The sequence below is a fragment of the Rana temporaria genome, chromosome 2 (assembly GCF_905171775.1).
Source record: "Rana temporaria chromosome 2, aRanTem1.1, whole genome shotgun sequence".
Classification (NCBI taxonomy): Eukaryota; Metazoa; Chordata; class Amphibia; order Anura; family Ranidae; genus Rana; species Rana temporaria.
This window is the reverse complement of record NC_053490.1, coordinates 317,151,408-317,171,473: the sequence shown is the minus strand read 5'-3', so window position 1 is coordinate 317,171,473 and position 20,066 is coordinate 317,151,408. Positions and strand designations below refer to the sequence as shown.

The following is a 20,066-nucleotide window of genomic DNA, read 5'->3' as shown; positions in this document are numbered from 1 at the left end:
AACCATCTCTGACCAGCATAAGTGTCCAGCCAGCATAATCTTTGTTAAGAAGTTACAGAGAGAAACTTGATCAGAGATAAAAGATTACAGACTGATGTTTGAGACCATCCATGTTTTCGGGATATCCATTAGTGACACTGTTTTTAGACCCCCTTTGCACTGGGGTGCTTTTTAGGCACTATAACACTAAAAATCCCTCCACCAGCAGCTCCTTGTGATTTTCATTTTGCCAGTGCAACACCTCACCTTATGCCCCCCCTTCGAGTCAAAAGGGGGTGCATGAAAATGCTCTATAGTCCAGGACTAGGATTAGATTAGCTCCTCATTGCTCACCCTTAATGACGTCACCGTGTCTCCTCACATCATGACAGTCTAACCATTTGCATGTATGAAAGAAAGGATCGCCAATAGTGCTAATATCATACAACCAGATAAAATGTATTAAAAATCCACAAGAGCATCTACATTTTTCAGGTGCTTAAAGCGCACCACACTAAAACAACTTAAAACACTTGCTTATTTATTGTATCAGTGACACCTCACAAGCCGCCAGCACAGATTCTCCTACAGGGTACAAGCGCCATGCCATTCCGCTGCCCCTCCTATACGTGTTACGCCACCACGTTTCTTTGTAGAGACTACACATAAAAATATTTGTTCATTTTACACTGGGTAAAGGAAGTGCAACACATTATATGTTTTGATCAGGTATTTACATCACTTCCTGATCACAACAGCAGGGGTGGAAAGGAAAACTAAGCATATGCTTGGAAAAGGTTGGATAATTAAAGAAACGTGTTACTTTGCTTTGAACAAACAGATTTCATTAAGTTAAAGTAGAACTACAACTTCTATGCTTTATTATTTTTTTACCCCTCCCCCATATTAAATAAAAAGGTTTGCCAAGCTTTACATACCCTCTCCACACTCCACTGATGTCCCAAACATCCTCCCTGGTCTTCTTGGAGTTTATTCAAGTTTTTGATTAAAGCAACATTAAATCCAAAACCAAAAATATAATATATTGCGGCTTACCAATTATTAGATGTGATGGCTTTATTCATTTTCTTTTTTAGGTTATTTTTTGAGCAGTAACAAACCTCATGTATTACATACACACCACTCTGAATGAATGAACACAGGGGGAAGGTTTGGACAGGAACTTTTTGATTCAGTCTGGGGTGAGGGGAATGCTAGATGTACTGGCAGATACACTAACCAATTGAAGCTAAACTCCAGCTTATACCTTGTAAACCAGTTACTGCAAACATTTTCTTTCCTTTTGGGATAAAGGTTTTACATTAACCACCTCAGGCCCGCGCTATAGCCGAATGACAGCTACAGCGCGGACCTGAAAATCCAACTGGACGTCAATTGACGTTCCCCGCGCGCGCTCCCGAGCGCGCATCGGGGAAACTCTGTGTTGGCCGTGTCCCTGTCTCTGGAGAGGAGACCGATCTGTGTCCCTTGTACATAGGGACACAGATCGGTCACCCCCCCAGTCACCCCCCTCCACCTACAGTTAGAACACTATATAGGGAATACATTTAACCCCTTCCTCACCCCCTAGTGTTAGCCCCTTCAATGCCAGTCACATTTGTACAGTAATTAGTGCATATTTATAGCACTGATCGCAGTATAAATGTGAATGGCGCCAAAAATGTGTCCGATGTGTCCGCCATAATGTCGCCGTCCCAATAAAAATCGCAGATCGCCGCCATTACTAGTAAAAAAAAAATAATAAAAAAAAAAACAATTCTGTCCCCTATTTTGTAGGCGCTATAACTTTTGCGCAAACCAGTTGCTTATTGCGATTTTTAATTTTTTTTTACCAAAAATATGTAGAATACGTATCGGCCTAAACTGAGAAATTTTTTTTTTTAAATTGGGCTATTTATTATAGCAACAAGTAAAAAATATTGTATTTTTTTTTCAAAATTGTTGCTCTTTTTTGTTTATAGCGCAAAAAATAAAAACCGCACAGGCGATCAAATACCACCAAAAGAAAGCTCTATTTGTGGGGAAAAAAGGACGTCAATTTTGTTTGGGAGCCACGTCGCACGACCGTGCAATTGTCAGTTAAAGCGACGCAGTGCCGGAAGCTGAAATTTCACCTGGGCAGGAGGGGGGTATATGTGCCCAGTAAGCAAGTGGTTAATAAAAACAAGCTGATCATTTTAAGCACCCCTACTGGTGTTAAATGATCTGTCGCATTCATGTAACTGCAAGAGAGCTTTTCTGTTGTAAAACAACAGACTAACTAATTGGGCTACCAGATGAAAATAGAATAAAGAAAGCCTTAAAAAAGAAACTAACTTGTCATCACATCTAAGAATTGTAAGCTGCAATACTGTATAATATATAGGTTGTGACCTTATTCATATGATATAGTTTTGGTTGTCTAGGTAATCGAAACATGCTGTTATTAGGAAGAAAGTCTTGATTGTATTTAATCCTGAAATTAGTTTAAAAATCCTAATGTGTTTACCTTCAATTAAAATTATACATCTAAATCTGTAAAATTCTGTCTCCTACTTGTGGAAAAGTAGAAATCCACACAATAGAGTTGACAGCATGTTCAAACTGAACATGCTGTCAACTCATTTGTCTCATTTCAGTAAAATAGGTGAAGCTTTGTTTAACCAATCATATGTGAGCAAAAAACTTTTTTTTACATTTTCCTTACATGTGATTAGGGATGAGCCCCATGTTCGAGTCGAACGTAAGTTCAACTCGAACATCGGGTGTTCGCCTGTTTGCCGAATAGCAAACAAATTCGAAAGCCGCGGAACACCCTTTAAAAGTCTATGGGAGAAATCAAAAGTGCTAATTTTAAAGGTTAATATACATTTATTGTCATAAAGTGTTTGGGGACTCAGGTCCTGCCCCAGGGGACATCAATGCAAAAAAAACGCTTTAAAAATAGTAGTGATTTTAATAATGCTTAAAGTGAAACATTAAAAGTGAAATATTCCTTTAAATTTCATACCTATGGGATGTCTATAGTATGTCTGTAATGTAGCACATTTCTAAAGGAAAAAAAGTCATTTAAAACTACTCGCGGCTATAATAAATGGTCGGGTCCTGGCAATACAGATAAAGTCATTGAAAAAACAGCATGGGTTCCCCCCCCCAGTCCATTATCAGGCCCTTTGGGTCTGGTATGAATATTAAGGGAACCCTGCACCAAATAAAAAAAAATGGCATAGGGGTCCCCCTCAAAATCCATACCGGATTTTAAGGGGAACCCCACTTCAAAATAAGAGAAAAAATGCCATTGGGTTCCCCCAAAAATCCATACCAGACCCTTATCTGAGCACACAACCTGGCCGGCCACAGGAAAAGAGGGAGACGAGAGAGCGCCCCCCCTCCTGAACTATACCAGGCCACATGCCCTCAACATGGGGAGGATGTCCCCATGTTGATGGGGACAAGGACCTCATCCCCACAACCCTTGCCCGGTGGTTGTGGGGGTCTGCGGGCGGGGGGCTTATCGGAATCTGGAAGCCCCCTTTAACAAAGGGGACCCCAGATCCCACCCCCCATGTGAATTAGTAACGGAGTATACATGCAATTTCCCTGTGGTGTCACGGGTGACCCCGTCCTCCTCTGACGCAAGAGGGGTTTCCCGTGGTGTCAGAAGGGGGTGGGGTCACCGGTGACGCCAATGCGGAAACTGCCGGAAGCTCCTGTAGTGTCAGAGAGGGGCGGGGTCACCCACGCACATCACGGGTGGCCCTGCCCTTGGCTATTTAAGAGCTGTCACGGCGGGTCTCACGTCATTCGGCAGGCATCTTCCATGGAGGCAGAATCGATCGTGGTGGCCTGTATCGTCGGGTCGTTGAAGGATTATATTGTTTTTTTCTTTTTAATTAAAGGACTTGTCCCAAGCTGTGTGTATGTTTTTTTTACCATTGTTGTCACTTTTTTGGGTGAAATTGTAAGGGGTACAATGTACCCCATTACCAATTCACATGGGGGGTGGGATCTAGGGGTCCCCTTTGTTAAAGGGGGCTTCCAGATTCAGAAAAGCTCAACCCGTCCACAGACCCCCACAACTACGGGCAAGGGTTTTGGGGATGAGGCCCCATGTTGAGGGCATGTGGCCTGGTACAGTTCAGGAGGAGGACACTCTCTCGTCCCCCCCTCTTTTCCTGCGGCCGGCCGTGTTCGGATAAAGGTCTGATATGGATTTTTGGGGGAACCCCACGCAATTTTTTGTTTACTTTTGGCGTGGGGTTCCCCTTAAAATCCATACCAGACCTGAAGGGCCTGGTGTCAAATTTGGGGAGACCCCTAAGCATTTTATTTTAAAATTTGGTGCTTTTTTTAATGACTTATCTGTATTACCGGGACCTGACAATTCATTACAGCCGTGAGTAGTGTTAAATTACTTTTTTTCCTTTAGAAGTGTCATTTTGTGCAGGGACTGTTCTAAACACGGGAAACATGCACTACTTTACAGGCATACTATAGACTATAGACGCCCACAGGTACGAAATTTAAAGGAATACTTTTATTGTTTCACTTTAAGCATTATTAAAATCACTGCTCTCGAAAAAACGCCCATTTTTAAAACTTTTTTTTTGCATTGATACATGTCCCCTGGGGCAGGACCCGGGTCCCCAAACACTTTTTATGACAATAACTTGCATATTAACCTTTAAAATTATCACTTTTGATTTTTCATGTTCGTGTCCCATAGACTTTAACGGTTTTTGAACACATTTTTTGCCTGTTCTCATGTTCTGCTGCGAACTGAACCAAGGGGTGTTTAGCTCATCCCTACATGTGATTGGGTATTATTATTATTATTTTTTTTTGTTAAATGTACCTTATTCACTAAGCTATGCAAAGTCATCCTTCTCTACTTCTGTAGTAAAGTGACAACCCAATGGGCACTTTATATCAATAGACAACAAAAAAAATTCTTATTCCTATAATTTTTCTTTAGACAAAACTTAAAATACACAATGTTCAAATTCTGTTATGATATGTTAACAGACATACATACAGTTTTCCCTACTTCTTTCCTTTCCTTACTATGCTTTACTATTTTCGAGTTTCTTACTATGACTGTGAAATGTATTTTTCAACAAATATTGAATGTATCAAAAAGCTAGCATTATTCGTTTTTTGCTGGGAACCTTTGAATCTGTAAAGTGCCCTGATTTCATTTTTATTAGGTTAAGTAGAGCTTTGTACAGTGATACAGCATTTCACGTTTGTTCAATTTTTTTTTATGTTTTACATACCTGAATAACCAGTAATGTCCATTGCTTTTAGATTCCTACATTTTATTACTGTTAAGGTCAAGCGTCCAGCCGTAGGTAGATAACACAGAGAGAACATGATTTCTCCAAGGTCCACACTTTCCTTAAAATAGAAAATGAAATCAAAGTTATCAAATGAAAAAAAAAATGCTATGTGACTAGCTTTTTGGAGTACATTGGCATTAGGCGGATGATTTTACCGAGATTAGATTTAAGTTTGTCTCTTAAATTTGTATTTCAGGAACTGAAATGTCAAGGGTCCTTTAATGTACCAGGAGACCACAGATGAAATATTAATAATAAAACATCACTAAGGTTATAGCAACAAAGCACCTTCTGTTTAACATTCAAAGTAAGGCAAACTTCTAAATAAACTTTGTAAAGGTATATAAAAAATTCAAGACATCAATCAATACACTCATACAACAGATTCAGATTAGAGCCAGAGAAAACTGCCAGCTAACATACTGAGGAATGTTAAACGCATTCTATTTGTTGGAGAAGGAAAATCACTCTTATTTTATCAAAAACTTGAAAGCAACTTTACTTATCAAAACAATAACAAAAACTGTGCTTTGCTTCCTTGTATAGTTTAGCCTTATTTTTAAAGGCACTTACCCGTCTTGCTTCCTGCACTACCAATATTTGCTTTATTGAGTGCTACGACTGCTGAAGAACCCTTTTCATCAGACATGCTTTCCCTGTGAGCTGTGGTTCTGACCACTACTGTGTATTTTAATGATGTATTGCCTACAAAGGTATCACAGAGCACAAAAGCTTTAAAGAAAGCACAACTCCAAGAAACTTGACAATTCTTCCTTGCAGCTGGGCTGCAGCTGCCCTGCTCATTTAGGTCTAGGGGACATGGAAAGGTAGATCTACTTACCCTATTTCCTGATCCTCCACACCTTTAGACTGGTCCCCACAACATCTTCTCCCCCATGCTCCAGTGGTCTAAAGTCTTGATGCCATCAAGAGACAAATGCATGGTTCATAGCAATGAATTGAATGTGAGGACATTGAGGAACAGTGCCGGGAAGCATAGGATCAGCTAAACAAAACAGCTTTTCATTTTCAAGACATTAATCAACAGTAAATCCTTGCAGGATGGGCACAGTCCCAATGCAAGGGAGAATTTTCAAGTTTCCTGAAGTTGGGCTTTAAAATATAGCACTAACCCCCCTTAAAGGGGTTGTAAAGGTTTGTTTTTTATTTTCTAAATAGGTTCCTTTAAGCTAAGTGCATTGTTGGTTCACTAACCTTTCCCTTCTATTTCCCTTCTAAATGTTTTTTCTTTGTCTGAATTTCTCACTTCCTGTTCCTCCTCAGTAAGCTTGCCCCCATCATCCAAGGCATTCTGGCTGGGGGTTAGTCAGCGTGCTTGATCCCTCCCTTGGGACTACATCCCTGCAGGGAGATGCTGTGTTCACAGCGTCTCCCGGCAGGGATGTAGTCCCAAGGGAGGGGGCAAGCACGCTGAGGAGGAACAGAAAGTGAGAAATTCAGACAAAGAAAAAAAAATACATTTAGAAGGGAAATTGAAGGAAAAGGTAAGTGAACCAACAATGCACAAGCTTAAAGGAACCTTTTTAGAAAATAAAAAACAAACCTTTACAACCCCTTTTAGAGACCACTATAATAACTGCTTCTTTCCCAAAACATTGCAGATGCTACAATTCACACAGGCAACAGTCTATTCATTCTGGCTCCCTTAAATAGTCTAGGGGATGTCATTTTATAATTTATTGCTTGTAGAACTTGTAACAGGAGAGGGGTTGGGGTGGTATGGGATACTCCAGAAATGTTGACTGGTAACAATAGGACACAATTGACAATGTTAAACTACTTTTAGCAGTCTTTAAACCAGTAACCAAAGGGAAAATCAGAATTGAGCCCCTGTAGGAGTAGTCTCAGAGAAAGAGCTCCCGCCATCCCCTTAAAGTAGAACAACACACAATTACTTGATTCTTGAGCTTGGATCAGTACTCACAATTTCCCATGGCAGCTACACACCCCCAAGCTCACAACAGGCACTCTTCAGTGGGTCCTCCAGACCAAATCCTTAGCCCAAGAAGTAATCAAGAAGTAATCTTCTATAGCTGGGACCTTGATCATCATCAGCAGATTTTAGCAGGACTGCCTTAAAGAGGCAGCAGCCCCTGAGATTGAAAACTTCCCCAACAGGACTAGACCCCAGCTTTGCTCAGACCCCACACTACTTATGATCTCCTCCAATCACCTACTGGCCACATCTCCCCAGGGATTGGCTGCAGCAGAAAAAATATTCAGGCTGCCTATTTGACTTTCCCATAGCTACTCCAATGACTACAGAGGAGCCAAAAACTAAATTTACCTAGCAACCCATACTAGGAGGGTGTTACTAAAGTAAAGCTGACGTTTTCCCATGATAGACATAGTAACAAATATTTTTTTTTACAGGAGATGCCATAGGCAGGCTGTACTTACCTCACCAGCATGTGACAGTGCTGGATCCCAACTAATCTTTCAGAAAACTAGCATTGCAATAAAGGAAAGGGGAATGGTATATGTTTCCCAATATTTGGAAAATACTTTATATTATGGGGATGTGGTGGAGGACCACAGCAGCTAATGTGAGGAAGGTAGGTGAAATCTGCCTATGCTGTTACTCTGCAAAATACTGGCAAGACAGAAGTTTGCTTTTAAACAATGTTGAAAAACAGCTATGAATTTCAATATAGGTTTTGTTTAGACCTCTACAACAGGTAAATGCTAATTGAATGGTCATTATAGATGCGAGAAATTGTTTTATTATTATTTATTATTTTGCAGACATGTTTACCAAGATCCTGCTTTCATTGTTCAAATAAACTAAATTTTAAATGGCAGATTTTTGCTTTGTTATTATTATAATAAACTAAGAGTAAATTGAAATTGATATGAAACATGGAACATTGAGTAATATAATGTGGTTATTTAATTCAAAATGAAATAGCTGCATCAGCCAGCAAAATTAAACTATGCATTAATCAATGCATAATATATTATATTTAGGAAAAATGCGTTTAAAAAAGTCACATGAAATACTAGCGGGCTTAAAGGTAAATTCTGATAAGGCACTGAGTAGATCTAATTAATGCATTAGGCTTAGTTCCCACTAGTATAATATCAGTTGCGACTTGGGTTGCATAAAATTGCATGACAATGGAAATCACATATTTTTCAATGGTGCCCATTCGCATCAATGCAGCTGCATGGCAAGATTTTGGAAAATATTCCTGTACTACTGTGGATGCTTGTATTTTTGTCTGTGTTTCCATTAGAGAGATTCTTCCTGCCTCCTGTCCTGGTGACTATGAAAAGAGCAATGGGAAATATTTTTGTTTTCAGTGCGATTAGTTTTGGCACAGTTTTTAGTGCAATGACCCATGAATAATAGTTAATTAGGTAAACATGCAGCGCTAAAAATCAAATGATATTGCACTTATGATGGGTATAGGAAGTCCATATAACATATGATGGAGAGAAAGATGAAAAATCCCCACACCAATCTCCCTTACACAGGTAAAGCACACCACCGTGCTTACAGTGGGTCTCCTTACCAGATGAATGGGGCTCCCAAAATATAGTGGCATTCAGAGCAAGTGAACACTATGTTATGTCATCCGAGCAGTCCAGAACACCTGACGGAGCGATGATGACCAGCCTCCCGGATATCTGACCAAAAGAATTAGATTGACCTCCGCATGATCCAAACCGCAATAATTAAATCAATAGAAGCTCACCAAATTTTAAAAGCAGAGACACTTCAATAGTAAAGGATGTAAACGGGGGGAACTAATGCGCAAAACCAAAACTAACCAAAGGCACTAAAACTCTAATCATGAATAATAAGATGATAAAATTAAATAAAATACTAAGTAAAATACTATCAAGAGCAGCAGCCACTACTAAAAGGTGCTCACACACCGAAGATCAATTGTAAAATAGGGGGTGTAATGGCGCTTACCAATAGGAATAAACGATAAAATATATTACACATAAATGCACAGCAATGTGTGAAGTAAGACCAGTGTATCCGATTAAACGTGTTCCACTCCTATTTCCTTATATCCCACCATACATCAACAACTATATTGTGTTGAGAAAAAGAATACACTGCTCTTACTTCACAAATTGCTGTGCGTTTATGTGTAATATATTTTATCGTTTATTCCTATTGGTAAGCGCCATTACACCCCCTATTTTACAATAGTAAAGGATGTTTAACCACTTCAGCCCCGGAGGATTTGGCTGCCAAATGACTGGGCCACTTTTTGCGATTTGGCACTGCGTTGATTTAACAATTGCACGGTTGTGCGACATGGCTCCCTAACAAAATTGACGTCCTTTTTATTCCCACAAATAGAGCTTTCTTTTTGTTGTATTTGATCACCTCTGCGATTTCTAAACTCAGTGTAACTCTTCCGCTATTTGGAGCGCATCTGAGTGTTCGGATCGCTTTCGGGTATGTCATATCCGGTTTACCAACTTCCGGTTGTAATGTATTTATAGGCTTGCTTGCATCAGTAGGCCATGCCTCTGATGATGTCAGTTGATGACGAAACGTGTTAGACAGGACCTGAAGCTAAATGATGCAAGCACGTGCCCTCTTTGTACCGATCGATTGGAATGCTGTTTTCTTTGGAATTTTTGTAAGTACACTACAATAAAGCTTTACATCTTTTTAAAATATCCATTACTATGGAAGTGTCTCTTGCATTTACCATTTGGTGAGCTTCTATCGAATGAATGATTGCAGTTCTGCTTCCGAACGTCGGCTAGTACTTCTTCTGACTGCCTCCCCCCCATGTTCTTTTTACCCCCCTCCCTACCGCATACCGCTGCATACAGCTGCTGCCCCCCTCCCTACCGCATACCACCGCATACTGCTGCTGCCGAACGTTGGCTAGTACTTCTTCTGACTGCCTCAGGCTCCCCCCATGTTCTTTTTACCCCCCCTTCCCGCATACCGCTCGGCAGAAGATTCAGTTGGCTGTTCCCGGCCGGACTGAAAGGAAGTGAGCACTGAGTGTGTGCACTTCCTGTCAGTCCGGCCGGGAACAGCAAACTGAATCTCCTGTACAACGCGGTTACGGTACCCGGCCAGACTGCAGGAGGAATTAGGAAAAGAGCTTGGCCACGCTACAGGCTGCAGCATTTATTGAAAGCGGCGGCGCGGCAAGGGCCCGCTCTGCTGGGGCCCCTGGCCAGCTCGGGGCCCCAAGCAGTTGCTTGTTTTGCCTGTCTTTTTCCTGACGGGCCTGCTCGCTCTGAATGTCACTCTATAATTTGAGGGCCCCATTCATCCCGCTGTGAACATAATGGTGTGGTGTGCTTTACCTGTGCACGGAAGATTGGTGTGGGGATTTTATCTTTCCCTTACCTATCATTCCTTTACCTATCATTTGTGCAACATCATTTGATTTTCAGCGCTGCATGTTTACCTTTTTATCTTGTATATTTGTGATCAATGTTTATTTGCTGGCTGCTATTTGATCTTATCATTTTTCTAGTAGCGCAGATGAACTGTGGATTTTAAATAATAGTTAATTGGAGTTTTATCCCATACACTAAAGCAGCTCCCCAAAATGCAACCCTCTCCTACAGGGATATATGATCATCTTTTTAAAACTAGAGCTCAAAACTATCTACAGTATATCAATGTATAGCGGACAACCCAATCGATCGATATGCCACACATGAGAGAGTGGATTTTGATCAGTAGAATGAAGATGCTATAATATCTCTGTAACAACAATGCAAACTCATAATCTGAATGACTGAAATACGATTTAAATCACCAAAGCTTCTCAGTGCATGCTAATCGATGTAAAATGATCAATCATTTTCAACCCAGGAAGATCAACTCACTTTGATTGCATCCAATCTACAATGAGTCTAAATTGAGCAGAAATTATAGCGGATTGATCAGATAATAAAAAATTAAGTGTGTATGGCCACTGTCATCTTTAAACAAACATATACGGTACTTTTGACAGGATGAGCATTCAGTACCCCTTAACTTGTCGGGAATCACTGTTCTATAGCACAGCAAAGTACCTGCATTAAATAACATGTCTACATGATCAGAGTTGGATTTCTTCATCCATTAAATGAAAGTGGAACTAATGTCCAATACATTTTTTATGTTCAGTGGAGGCAAGCTAAGTAACATATAAGTGTAACATTTCCAGGTATTTATTTCCTATTACAGAGATCACAGTAGTCATCACCAGGAAATGCTTTCAGCAGCTTTCTATTAGAAGGAAAGAGAATTTTTTTCAAGTATCATCCAGGGTCAGCATCTACTTGCTGAGATGCTGGCTTAGAGATGACACAGTCATGTAACCCTGGTACATGTGCAGTTTGTGGCCATGTTTATGGATATTTGACATGGATTAACACCTTTTCTCCACCCTGATCACTGGAGGAGAGAAGAGTGAAGACATTTTTTGTCCTGCTTGCATGAGATTGATGACAACATCTTACCCTAGGCAGAGCCCCCGTTTACTTACCTGACCCTGCAGACTAGACCCTCACACACCAAAGACCTAGAAAAAAAGACCTGGGACCTGAAATTTCCCAAGATCAACGTTTTAGGTGATTAGGGCTTTTTAGGTAGTTTTTGTTTTAAATATGAAATATATAGATTAGGTACAGGGGGTAGAGTGGGGGAAAGGGTGTTTTACCCTCTGCAGATCACCTCTAACAAGAGTTTAAAGTGGCATTCTAGTCAAATCTTAACTAAGCCTAAATCTTCTGCCACCCCCATTCTAAGGCCGCGTACACACGATCGGTTAAACCGATGAGAACGGTCTGATGGACCGTTTTCATCGGTCCAAACTGTTTGTGTGTGGGCGCCATCGGTTATTTATCCATCGGTTAAAAAAAAGCCAACTTGTTTTAAATTTAACCGATGGATTCCTAACCGATAGAAAAAAAACGATCGTTAGTAGGCACGTCCATCAGTTAAAAATCCACGCATGCTCAGAATCAGGTCGACGCATGCTTGAAAGCATTGAACTTCGTTTTTTTCAGCAAGCCGTTGTGTTTTACATCACCGTGTTCTGACACGATCGTTTTTTTAACCAATGGTGTGTAGGCACGACTGACCATCAGTCAGCTTCATCGGTTAACCGATGAAAACGGTCCATCAGGGCTTAAGACTATTCTATCTACCCTGTAAAATGAAATGATTTCTATACTCACCTCTTCTGATGCTGCTCTAGTTCGGTCACATGACCGGCTTCAAACAGCGGCTTCAGTGTAGAGAAGAGGCAGTGACATTGGCTGCAGAGCTTGGGTGATGATCATATCATAGGCTTACAGGACAACCATTGTTGCTGCCTTTCCTCTACACTGAAGCCAGGGCTGTAAGCTGGACTGAAGCGGGCGCTAGGAGCTGGTCATGTGACCAGACTGGCACGACTTCAGAATAGATAAGTATAGGTATCTTTTCTTTTACAGGGTAATAGTCTTAGAATAGAGGTGGGGGTGAATTTGGACTTAGGGTATGACTAGAATTCTACTTTAAGTGCTTCTTTTTAACAATCAAAGGTACAGTTTAAAAAAAAATAAAGCTGCTGTATTGCAAAGTGTCAGGAATTTATTTGCGCAAAAGTCCCGCATTAAGCATCAATACCTCTTACATTTTCTATGTTGTCCCCTCTACATACCCCAAGTATGATCACATACAATGTCATTGTACTGCATGTACGGCCATTACCAGAGCTTCTGAGCCCTGGCCGGAACTTTAAATTTTTCTATTAATGCTTAGTAGTTATGGGAATTTGTTCGATATTCACCTTCTCATCTTCCATGAAGTCTACCTAAATAGCATTGCTGACAGTCAGCGACATGCTTACAGCAGTGCTAAAGTATAGAGAGGTTTTAAACTCTCTATAGGAAACCACATCAAAATGAAATGCTTATTTTAATAATTAGTTATAAGTATTTCACTAGTTAATTGGAGGTTGGCAAGTTTAAGACAGGTCCTTGAAGATAAAAAAGATGTGTAAGTTGGATTTATGGCAAATAAAAAATAAATAAATACAATAAACTGTTAGCAGACTGGAAGCCCTGCAATAACTGTGATTGATAAAAGGGAATCCGACATCAAACATTCAGAAAAGCTGATTTTCGCTTACCCTGCTGTGATAACGCTATAAAATCCACATTTTTGTGAAAGCAACTAGACAATTTATGACTTACTGACTGACAGTAACTCTGCTGCACTGAATCGCTTCTACATCATAGAGCTTATGTGGAGTGAGCCAAACTTTGTCAATATAGTACTTTAACATTGTTGTGATAATATGGAACTGCAACATAATTTTTATGTCATCTGCACTGTCTGAATGAGAATTTTTCATATTTTCTTTAATATGATTAGCTCCAATATAGTTAGCGCCATCTAGTGGCCATAACACATGGTTTTCAAGAAATACCTCAATCTGGAAAAAAAAATGCATTATAGCCACTACAGTGCCTTGCAAAATTATTCACCCCCCCCCCCCCCCTTGGCTTTTTACATATTTTGTTACATTACAGCCTTTAGTTTAATGTTTTTTTTTTTATCTGAATTATATGTGATGGATCAGAACACAATAGTCTAAGTTGGTGAAGTAAAATTAAAAAAATATATACATAAAACTATTTTTCAGAAATAAAAAAATGATAATTGGCATGTGCGTATGCATTCACCCCCTTTGCTATGAAGCCCATAAAAAGCTCTGGTGCAAACAATAACCTTCAGAAGTCACATAATTAGTGAAATGATGTCCACCTGTGTGCTATCTAAGTGTCACATGATCTGTCATTACTTATACACACCTCTTTGAAAGGCCCCAGAGGTTGCAACACCTAAGCAAGAGGCACCACTAACCAAACACTACCATGAAGACCAAGGAACTCTTCAAACCAGTAAGGGACAATGTTGTTAAGAAGTACAAGTCAGGGTTTGGGATGAGCTTCGAGTTCGAGTCGAACTCATGTTCGACTTGAACATTGCCTGTTCGCCTGTTCGGCGAACAATGAACAATTTGGGGTGTTCGCGGCAAATTCGAAAAGCTGCGGAACACCCTGTTAAAGTCTATGGGAGAAATCTAAAGTGCTAGTTTTAAAGGCTAATATGCAAGTTATTGTCCTAAAAAGTGTTTGGGGACCTGGGTCCTGTCCCAGGGGACATGTATCAATGCAAAAAAAGTTTTAAAAACGGCAGTTTTTTTTGGGAGCAGTGAATTTAATAATGCTTAAAGTGAAACAATAAAAGTGAAATATTCCTTTAACCACTTGCCGACCGCGCACCGTCGTTATACGTCCACAAGGTGGCTCGGCTGGGCGAGAGCACGTAATATGACGTCCTCTCTCCCAGCCGCCACTAGGGGGCGCGCACGCCCCCCGCTCGCCCCCGACTCCCGTGCGTGTGCCCGGCGGGCGCGATCGCCGCCTGGCACACGCGATCGCTCGGTACAGAGCGGGGACCGGGAGCTGTGTGTGTAAACACACAGCTCCCGGTCCTGTCAGCAGGGGAAATGCTGATCTTCGGTTCATACAATGTATGAACCGAGGATCAGTGTTTCCCCTAGTGAGGCCACCCCCCCCCCACAGTAAGAACACACCCAGGCATACTTAACCCCTTCCCCGCCCCCTAGTGTTAACCCCTTCACTGCCAGTGGCATTTTTATAGTAATCCAATGCATTTTTATAGCACTGATCGCTATAAAAATGCCAATGGTCCCAAAAATGTGTCAAAAGTGTCCGAAGTGTCCGCCATAATGTCGCAGTACTGAAAAAAAAATCGCTGATCGCCGCCATTACTAGTAAAAAAAATATAATAAAAATTACATAAAAATACCCCCTATTTTGTAAACGCTATAACTTTTGCGCAAACCAATCAATAAACGCTTATTGCGATTTTTTTTTACGAAAAATATGTAGAAGAAAATGTATCGGCCTAAACTGAGGAAAAAAAATGTTTTTTATATATTTTTGGGGGATATTTATTATAGCAAAATGTAAAAAATATTCATTTTTTTCAAAATTGTCGCTCTATTTTTGTTTATAGCGCAAAAACTAAAAACCGCAGAGGTGATCAAATACCACCAAAAGAAAGCTCTAATTGTGGGAAAAAAAGGACGCCAATTTGGTTTGGGAGCCACGTTGCACGACCGCGCAATTGTCTGTTAAAGCGACGCAGTCCCGAATCGCAAAAAGTACTCTGGTCTTTGGGCAGCAATATGGTCCGGGGGGTAAGTGGTTAAATTTCATACCGGGGGGGGTGTACTTAGAACTGTCTCTGCACAAAGTGTCATTTCTGAAGGAAAAAAGTCATTTAAAAATGACTCGATGCTATAATTAATTGTCGGCTCCCGGCAATTCAGAGAGAATTCATTCATAAAAAAGAAAAAGCGTGGGGGTCCCCCCAAATTCAATTACCAGGCCCTTCAGGTCTGGTATGGATATTAAGGGGAACCCCGCAATCAATTTAAAAAAAAATAATTACGTGGGGTTTCCCCCAAATATCCATTCCAGACCCTTCAGGTCTGGTGTGGATTTTAAGGGGAACTCCACCCAAATTTTTTAAAAAATTGTCGTGGAGTTCCCTCAAAAATCCACACCAGACCCCTTATCCGAGCACGTAACCTGGCCGGCCGCAGAAAAGAGGGGGGACAGAGAAGGCCCCCCCCCCCCTCCTGAACCGTAAAAGGCCACATGCCCAAGTTGGATTTATTGCAAATAAAAAATAAATAAATAAAATAAACTGTTAGCAGACTGGAAGCCCTGCAACAACTGTGATTGATAAAAGGGAATCCGACATCAAACATTCAGAAAAGCAGATTTTTGCTTACCCTGCTGTGATAACGCTATAAAATCCACATTTTTGTGAAAGCAATTAGACCATTTATGACTTACTGACTGACAGTAACTCTGCTGCACTGAATTGCTTCTACATCATAGAGCTTATGTGAAGTGAGCCAAACTTTGTCAATATAGTACTTTAACATTGTTGTGATAATATGGAACTGCAACATTATTTTTATGTCATCTGCACTGTCTGAATGAGAATTTTTCATATTTTCTTTAATATGATTAGCTCCTATATAGTTAGCGCCATCTAGTGGCCATAACACATTGTTTTCCAGAAATATCTCAATCTGGAAAAAAAAAAGCATTATAGCCACTACAGTGCCTTGCAAAAGTATTCACCCCCCCCTTGGCTTTTTACATATTTTGTTACATTACAGCCTTTAGTTTAATGTTTTTTTTTAATCTGAATTATATGTGATGGATCAGAACACAATAGTCTAGGTTGGTGAAGTAAAATTAGAAAAATATATACATAAAACTATTTTTCAAAAATAAAAAACTGATAATTGGCATGGGCGTATGTATTCACCCCCTTTGTTATGAAACCCATACAAAGCTCTGGTGCAAACAATTACCTTCAGAAGTCACATAATTAGTGAAATGATGTCCACCTGTGTGCAATCTAAGTGTCATGTGATCTGTCATTACATATACACACCTCTTTGAAATTCCCCAGAGGTTGCAACTCCTAAGCAAGTGGCACCACTAACCAAACACTGCCATGAAGACCAAGGAACTCTTCAAACCAGTAAGGGACAATGTTGTTGAGAAGTACAAGTCAGGGTTAGGGATGAGCTTCGAGTTCGTGTCGAACTCATGTTTGACTCGAACATTGCCTGTTCGCCTGTTCGGCGAACAACGAACAATTTGGGTTGTTCGTGGCAAATTCGAAAAGCCACGGAACACCCTGTTAAAGTCTATGGGAGAAATCTAAAGTGCTAATTTTAAAGGCTAATATGCAAGATATTGTCCTAAAAAGTGTTTGGGGACCTGGGTTCTGCCCCAGGGGACATGTATCAATGCAAAAAAAGTTTTAAAAACAGCCGTTTTTTCGGGAGCAGTGAATTTAACAATGCTTAAAGTGAAACAATAAAAGTGAAATATTCCTTTAAATTTCGTACCTAGGGGGGTGTGTAATGTAAGCATGTTTCCCGTACTTAGAACTGTCTCTGCACAAAGTGTAATTTCTGAAGGAAAAAAAGTCATTTAAAACTGACTCGCGGCTATAATGAATTGTCGTCTCCCGGCAATTCAGAGAGAATTCATTCATAAAAAAAAAAGAAAAAGCGTGGGGGTCCCCCCAAATTCAATTACCAGGCCCTTCAGGTCTGGTATGGACATTAAGGGGAACCCCGCCATCAATTAAAAAAAATGATGTGGGGTTCCCCCCAAATATCCATTTCAGACCCTTCAGGTCTGGTGTGGATTTTAAGGGGAACTCCACCCCAAATTTAAAAAAAAATGGCGTGGAGTTCCCCCAAAAATCCACACCAGATCCCTTATCCGAGCACGTAACCTGGCCGGCCGCAGAAAAGAGGGGGGACAGAGAGTGCCCCCCCTTTTCTGAACCGTACCAGGCCACATGCCCTCAACATGGGGACAGGGGCTTCATCCCCACAACCCTGGCCAGTGGCTGTGGGGGTCTGCGGGCGGGGGGCTTATCAGAATCTGGAAGACCCCTTTAACAAAGGGGACCCCCAGATCCTGGCCCCCCCTATATGAATTGGTAATGGGGTACATTGTACCCCTACCATTTCACGAAGGAAGTGTAAATAGTTATAAAAAAACACTCCCACCCACCGTGGAAAAAAGTCCTTTATTAAAAATAAAAAATAAATAAAAAATCCAGCGGTGGTAATCCACTCGGTCCCGGCTCCCGCTCCAACGTTGTCGGTATCCAGTGACGGGTGATCTCCTCTCCTGGTCCAGCGATGAGAAGATCGTCCGGGACCCAGAGCACAGCATCGGAGACAGCCCAGCGAATGACGCTGCTGAAGCTGTGACATTTCTTATATAGGTGAGGCGGGGCCACCCATCACATGACCGTGTCCCCCTCTGACGCACCCTCTGCTACGTCACTGGGGAAGCCCAGGCTTCCCCCTTGCATCAGAGTGGGTGGGGTCACGTGACGGATGGCCCCGCCTCACCAATATAAGAAATGTCACAGCTTCAGCAGCGTCATTCGCTGGGCTGTCTCCGGCGGTGGAGACAGGCGGCCGGCGATGCTGCGCTCTGGATCCCGGACGATCTTCTCATCGCTGGACCGGACAGGAGATCACCCGTCGCTGGATACCGACAACGTTGGAGCGGGGAGCTGGGACCGAGTGGATTACCACCGCTGGATTTATTTATTTTTTCTTTTTAATAAAGGACTTTTTTCCACGGTGTGTGTTTTTTTACAACTATTTACACTTCCTTCGTGAAATGGTAGGGGTACAATGTACCCCATTTCCAATTCACATGGGGGGGCAGGATCTTTGTTAAAGGGGCCTCCCCATGTTGAGGGCATGTGGCCTGGTACAGTTCAGGATTGGGGGCGCTCTCTGTCCCCCCCTCTTTTCTGCGGCCGGACAGGTTACGTGCTCGGATAAGGGGTCTGGTGTTGATTTTTGGGGGAACTCCACGCCATTTTTTTTTATTTGGGGTGGAGTTCCCCTTAAAATCCACACCAGGCCTGAAGGGTCTGGAATGGATATTTGGGGGGAACCCCATGTCATTTTTTTTAAATTGACGGCGGGGTTTCCCTTAACCACTTCCATACCGGGCACTTATACACCTTCCCGCCCAGACCAATTTTTAGCTTTCAGCGCTGTTGCACTTTGAATGACAATTGCGCGGTCATGCTACACTGTACCCAAACTAAGTTTTTATCATTTTGTACTCACAAATAGAGCTTTCTTTTGCTGGTATTTGATCATCTCTGGGATTTTTATTTTCTGCAAAAAAAATTAAAAAATGACCAAAATTTTTGAAAAAAAACGTTTTTTTTTGTTTCTGTTATAAAACATTGTAAATAAGTATGTTTTCTCCTTCACTGATGGGCACTGATGGTACTGCACTGACGGGCACTGATAAGGTGGCACTGATGGACACCGATGAGGTGGCACTGATGTGGTGGCATTGATGGGCACTAATATGTGGCACTGATGGGCGGCACGGATGGGCACTGATAGGCGGCACGGATAGGCGGCATGGATGGCCATGGATTGGCGGCACGGATGGGCACTGATAGGCGGCATGGATGGGCACTGAGAGGCGGCATGGATGGGCACTGATTGGTGGCATGGATGGGGCACTGATAGGTGGCACTATCGTATGCATTGTACTAATGGATGCCAATCAGTGCCAAACAATGCCTGCCAATCAGTGATGCCCATTGTGGGCACTGATTGGCATCCATTGCGGGCACTGATTGGCATCCATTTTTTGTGTCATTGTCATCCCTGGTGGTCTAGGGTGGCATATCTGTGTTTTTTGTTTTGCATCCCTGGTGGTCCAGTGGGCATCCCTGGTGGTCCAGGGGGCATCCCCGGGGGGGGGGCTGTGCTGATAATCGATCAGCACAAACCCCCCCTGTCAGAGGAGCAGCCGATCGGCTCTCCTCTACTCGCGTCTGATAGACGCGAGTGAGGAAAAACCGATTACCGGCTTTTCCTGTTTACATTGTGATCAGCCTTGATTGGACACGGCTGATCACTTGGTAAAGAGTCTCTGTGAGAGACTCTTTACCTAGATCGGTGTTGCGGGGTGTCAGACTGACACCCTGCAACAACGATCACATATGGCATCCACTCAGGGTATTGAATCCACTTTACCAACGTCAATCTGTCATTGGCGGGCGGCAAGTGGTTAATATCCATACCAGACCTGAAGGGCCTGGTAATTGAATTTGGGGGGACCCCA

At 41.8% G+C, this 20,066-nt stretch overlaps 1 protein-coding gene across 1 annotated transcript in view; it reads right to left on the bottom strand.

Annotated features, from left to right (window-relative positions):
* Window positions 1-20,066, bottom strand: part of SYT6 (synaptotagmin 6) — a 208,419-nt gene that overhangs the window by 48,109 nt on the left and 140,244 nt on the right. Inside the window, exon 3 of the mRNA XM_040337447.1 lies at window positions 5,256-5,376. Within this exon, the coding sequence (XP_040193381.1) occupies window positions 5,256-5,376 (121 nt within the window). The remainder of the gene's footprint in view (window positions 1-5,255; window positions 5,377-20,066) is intronic.